Source organism: Sinocyclocheilus rhinocerous, unplaced genomic scaffold (assembly GCF_001515625.1).
Source record: "Sinocyclocheilus rhinocerous isolate Xijiao unplaced genomic scaffold, SAMN03320098_v1.1 scaffold2926, whole genome shotgun sequence".
In the NCBI taxonomy this organism is placed as follows: Eukaryota; Metazoa; Chordata; class Actinopteri; order Cypriniformes; family Cyprinidae; genus Sinocyclocheilus; species Sinocyclocheilus rhinocerous.
In genome coordinates, this window is record NW_015664991.1 from 56,045 (window position 1) to 62,255 (window position 6,211).

The window sequence follows — 6,211 nt, forward strand, 5'->3', positions numbered from 1 at the left end:
CCGAGTATATAGACTTTGCTCTGCGGTTGAGTGGATCTGCTTTCACTGTGGGTGTCGCGGAGAAGAAACACGGCACTAAACCAGAGCCAGAGTCTGCTCACGTCATGTCTGCCAAGCCACAGCCTGCTCACGTCATGCCTGCCAAGCCACAGATGTCAAGTCTGTGTATCTTGTTTGGATATTGTTTGGATCACTCTGTAAATAAACTGCACTTGGGTTCTTCACTACACTCGCCTTCAGTGGACTGATTCGTTACAGGTATTTATTTATGTTTGTTAATATTGTTCTTTATTAGTTCATGTTATCCTATATGGCAAGAATGAATGAAAAGTATTTTCAAAATTGAAAATATACTAAACTTTTTTTTTACATTTATTTTCAATAATATGAAAAAATGGCCAAAACATTCGTAGAAAATATATATATATTAGCAAATATAATCTTGGCCACTTTTTGTATATTTTCATATGTATACATGTAAAATACATATATAAATATTAAATAATATTAACAGATGCAACACTTGAGTTTAATAATGTATAAATAGTTGGTAAAATTATAATTAAATAAGATTAATAAATACATTCTTTAGAAGTATTTTCCATTATTGTTAACTAACTTATGTTACAAACAAATGTAATATTATTGTAAAGTGTGAACTAAACGAACCCACAGCTCCCGTCCAACCAACAATAAACCCAGGCTAATATCAAGTATTACAGCATGCCACATAAAGCCAACCTTCATCTTCATAATGATGTTTAGACTGGGATTCATAACACAAATGACTAATCATCAGGTTACACACATTACACCGTCTGTCCAAACACTCTGCACTAATGCATGATGGGATACGACTGACAGATCACCCGGCTGTGCACTGTGAAGTGGACTTAAACGGGTTCCAGATCATAGGGAGCGAGTGCTGCTAATGGCATATAGTGAACAAGTGTGCATCGACAGACCACTTCAGGGAAAATGAGCATCAGCAGCACCTAAAATAAGAGAAAACTGTCTTATTATGTCACTTAATTCACCTCAGATACACACGTGCACAGCCGAGGTGACCACTAACCAGAACTAGTCCTGAGGTGAGTTAAGATCTCCAGATGTGACACCATATCATCACCACAGCTCACGAAACAGTTAAGATTAAATTATTTTAATGTATGCAGCAATCATATTTATTTACACAAGTATATGTTGTTATTATTGCTGAAACTCCAAATCTGCATGACGATCAAATGTCGTCTGTGACCTTGTTGGAACGTAGGCCTAAAGTTATGATATATGCATTTGAATTGCATATGTAACTTCTATTGGTTTGGATTACAGATGAATAAATGAAACAGCTCAGATTTTGCTAATAGTACTTATACACTGAATGTGTGTTAAATGCACAGTAACCATATTTACATATTTATCATTGATAATTATGAATTGTTTGGATCTCATACATTTTTACTGAACTGAATACTGCTATTTATTTATATTTTAACAATGTCCATACTTGTTAACTTAATAAACTACTTGTTTTCACAATGAACAGATTTATGTTGATTCTAAGTATGAATACATGCATTTTGAAAACAAGATTATTTAAATTAAACAATATGGTATTATATGATATTATATGATATTATATTATATATTATATATTATATTATATTATATTATATTATATATCTACATTAATATATTTTCTTCCACAGCATGTTTTGGCCATTTTACATTTTGGCATATAGCGTCACTGTTTTCAACATATATTTAGCATTTATTTAAAATATATTTTGACCAGAGAAATGCTGTATAGGAAACCAATGATAATATAATATACTTTTTTTTTTTTTTTTTACTCATTTATGACTAACAAATATGCATCACATTTAGTTTATTACTTTAATTTAAAATGCATGGACATTTTATATGCAATTCAAATAGATATATCTTAAATTTAGGCCTTTTTTGGAGTGAATCGTTGTTTCTTTACTGAAGTATGCATTATTATGGATTATGGACTATATTTTGGCCAGAAGCAATGATTCAAAATTGCAAACGTCTTAATGATGGATATGTTTCAGCTTTTGTCTTCTCCAGATGTTAACTGATGGACTGGAGTGCTGTGGATTACTTGTGGATTATTGTGATGTTTTTATCAACTGTTTGGACTCTCATTCTGACGGCACCCATTCACTGCAGAGCATCCGTTGCTGAGACACTGATGCAATGCTACATTTCTCCAAATCTGATGAAGAAACAAACTCATCCTAATCTCGGATGGCCTGAGGGTGAGCACTTTTTCAGCACATTTTTATTTTTGGTGAACTACTCCTTTAAGTGTCCCCTGCTGAGTGTGTAGGGAGCAGAGAACACTTGAAGCAAATCTATAATTAACACTAATTAGGAAGCATATACTGCTGCGCATCTCAGAGCGTGTTGGCATTCACCAGCATCTCACACCGTCATTTCCATTCCTCCATGGGCGCTGAAGTCATTGATTTTAAAGTGCATTCTCATGGATCAGCGAAACCCGGCTCTGCCCAAACTCTATTATCCTATTAGCCCCTCAGAGACACATGTGCACTATCCTGCGTGCCCCTCTCGATGTGAACCGACTCCAGCAACAAAAGCCATCTAGTTGATATTACGCCCACCATCTCAACGCGTGACCCGCCAGTCAGATCGGCTCTGAGCAACAGCGGCCCACAGTAAACAATGCTTAGATGTTTTCCCTCATGACATTTGCACATTATGACTCATGGTCATGCAAAGCTCTGGTTAACCCACACTACACTACTAGAACGCCACTAGTTGCTTAGTACACGATGTGAATACAGGATAAGGAGAGGCTACAGCTCGACATATGCAGATTTCAGACACTTGCTGTGACATTTGCAACCATGATGACACATTAAACAGCATCCGTACAGCTTTTCGACAACGTTTCTCCGATGCAAATTAAAATGCATGAATGTCTCTCCATGCTACTTCCATTAAATGTGTGAAAAACCCAATGGATCAACTGTTTAGAATGCAAAGCATAATTTTTGCCTCTAGATTGGGAATAACGAAGCATTTCTACAACGTTTCTTTAATGCAATGCAATGACTCCCATTAAATGTAAGGAAACCAGTTGGATGAACTGTTTAGTATGCAACTGGTACATTTGCAATAGATATACTTGCTATTTGCATTATTTTACCTTGTGGATTAGGAATATTAAGGCATTTCTAAAATGTTTCTTCAGTGCAATTAAATAACTTCTGTTGCATTCCCATAATGTTTCTTTAATGCAATGCAATGACTTCTGTTGCATTTCTACAGGGTTTTTAATATGTAATCCAATGACTTCAGTTGAATGTGAGGAACCCAATGGATGAACTGTTTAGCATGCAATGGGCACATTTGCATTATTTTTCCTTGTACGTTGGGGATATTGAAGCATTTCTACAGTGTTTCTTAAACACATTGCAATGACTTCCATTAAATGAGGAAAACAAACGGAAGAACTGTATAGCATGCCATATGTACATTTGCAATATAGATATACTTGCTATTTGCATTATTTTACCTTGTGGATTGGGAATATTAAGGCATTTCTACAATGTTTCTTTAATGCAATTAAATAACTTCTGTTGCATTTCCACAGTGTTTGTTAAATGCAATGTAATGACTTCAGTTGAATGTGAGGAACCCAGTGGATGAATTGTTTAGCATGCAATGGGCACATTTGCATTATTTTTCCTTGTACGTTGGGGATATTGAAGCATTTCTACAGTGTTTCTTTAATGCAATGCAATGAATTCCATTAAATGAGGAAAACAAATGGATGAACTCTTTAGCATGCAACATGCACATTAGACATCATGGTTATTTGCATTCATTTTTCTTGTGGATTAGGAATATTGAACTATGTCATGCAATGTAAATGCACATGATGACTCAATTTTACACCTAAAAAAAAAACTTTGCAGTTAAAACGATTGTGTTTTCTAATTCTAAAAGGTTCAACTGTCATTTCCAATGAATCAGTTGTGGATCTGGTGTTTATAATGCATCGTTTTTCCTTCTAAAAACCTGTGGATCGGTTGTTGGGAAGATCTCGCGCTGGATGGTTTGTGAAATGGCACCTGTTCACATGCACACACGGAATGTTGACTGGCATATAAATGCATCTGTATGAGCTGCTGGCACTTACCATACACTCCCTGGCATGAGATGCCCTCCAAAACGAGCGTCAGGAACCCCAAAACACTAATAATCCCATCCATCCTTACGTGCCTTTCAACATATCCAGATTAAAGCGCCGGAGTCTCTCCAGAATGTGGAAGAAAAGCCGCAGATGTCACGAACCGCTGGGAAGCGAAGTCAACGCATCAGACCCGCGTCCTCGCAGGGGTTCGTGATGATGAAGCGGCGCTTCGCTGAGGACGAGTGTTTATTCGCTAGCTCGGATGAGGTCCGGTGGCGGTCTGTCTGCGGCTGGCATCGCTTCATCAGATCCGAGCTTCTGAGCGTCTCAGTGATGCTGCTGATGCTCGTGCGCGCGCCGCATCAGGACCAGCGGCGTCGGGGACGAGCAATGCGCGTGCACCAGGCTGTCCGCCATTGCTCCGAGCAACATCTGAACTCTTCGGTGGGGCTCCGTCGGAACCGGACTCAACCGAACCGAGTCCGATGCGTTCGTACCGTCGCGTTGCGCAATAAGACACACACACACACACACACACACACACACACGTGAAATAATAACACAAGTAATGTTAATGACTAAATTCACCAAACCCTAAAATAAGTTTTTGCATGTTTAGAACGACAATTATTTGATTTTTAATCATTTATTATTGCTAAAATGTTCATTTGATTGTTTGATTGCATCTTAAAAAATGTCACCTTCATGGATGTCACCAGGGCGAGACCCACAAAAATATAGCTATTTTATTGTTAATAATAAATGTTTATAGCACAACGATAATGATTTATTTTTAAAAAATTAAAACATTTAAAAAAATACCAAATAAATTATTTGTCATATGTGACCCTGGAGCACAAAACCAGTCATAAGGGTTTCTTCATCATCTGAAAGCTGAATAAATAATCTTTCCATTGATGTATGGTTTGTTATGATAGGACAATATTTGGCTGAGATACAACTATTTGAAAATCTGGAATCTGAGGGTGCAAAAAAATCTAAATATTGAGAAAATCATCTTTAAAGTTGTTCAAATGAAGTTCTTAGCAATGCATATTACTAATCAAAAATTAAGTTTTGATATATTTATGGTAGGAAATTTACTAAATATCTTCATGGAACATGATCTTTACTTAATATTCTAATGATTTTTGGCATAAAAGAAAAATCTATAATTTTGACCCATACAATGTATTGTTGTCTATTGCTACAAATATACCCCAGCGACTTAACACTGCTTTTGTGCTGCAGACTCACAGATATAATTACATATAGACCTTTTTTTAATCGTAATTTTACGATTAAATTAATCGATTTTGCTCACTTCTAAGAGTAATTTTGTCCCAAAAGCATCCACTTAACAACTTTATTGTTTTAATATTATTTTCATGTTTTATGTTTTAATATCACGTCCTTACACGTGCACTTACAATGAGAAGAAATATCGATATGAGAAAAAGCAGTAGTTTTATTCGCGTTATTTTTGACATAAGCGTCATTTGTAACTTATATGTGCGCGATTTTATGTCATTCGCTTCCAGTTACTTTAAGTGGTACAATTTGCTGCAAAAAAATATTATTGTAATAAATTGTTGTTATTAGCATTTAAACGAGAGAAATATATATTTCTGCGAATGACACATAAAATTGCGCACATATTGTCACAGTCTTCAGCGGGTGTGCCCAGGAGGGTCACCAGATGACTGTGTTCTGGGAGCACATGGCTTGTGTTGTGTTTGTCTGTTGCCATGTGCTCTCTCCTGTCTATTGTCTGGCCCCTCCCATCTTGTTACCTCGTTATTGTTTAAGTTGCTCCACCTGTGTCTCCCTCGTTAGCCTCCTCGTTTGGTTTCCTATTTATTCTCCTGGTGTCTGTCATCCTGTGCTGATCCGTCATTTCTCATTGTGTGTGTTTCGTGGTTTGAGTTTGTTTTTGTTTCATTTTTATTATTAAAATAAATAACCATTTCTCCTGCAATTGAGTCCTCGCTTCATCTCCCCGCACGCACCGTGACACTA

General features: G+C 36.5%; 1 protein-coding gene across 1 annotated transcript in view; it reads right to left on the reverse strand.

Annotated features, from left to right (window-relative positions):
• LOC107730600 (MAM domain-containing glycosylphosphatidylinositol anchor protein 2-like) overlaps window positions 1-4,650 on the reverse strand; it is a gene marked incomplete at its 3' end in the record, with an annotated part of 58,359 nt that extends 53,709 nt beyond the window's left edge. Inside the window, exon 1 of the mRNA XM_016541460.1 lies at window positions 4,199-4,650. Coding sequence (XP_016396946.1) covers window positions 4,199-4,271 — 73 coding nt within the window. The remainder of the gene's footprint in view (window positions 1-4,198) is intronic.
• Between the last annotated feature and the right edge of the window lie 1,561 nt (window positions 4,651-6,211).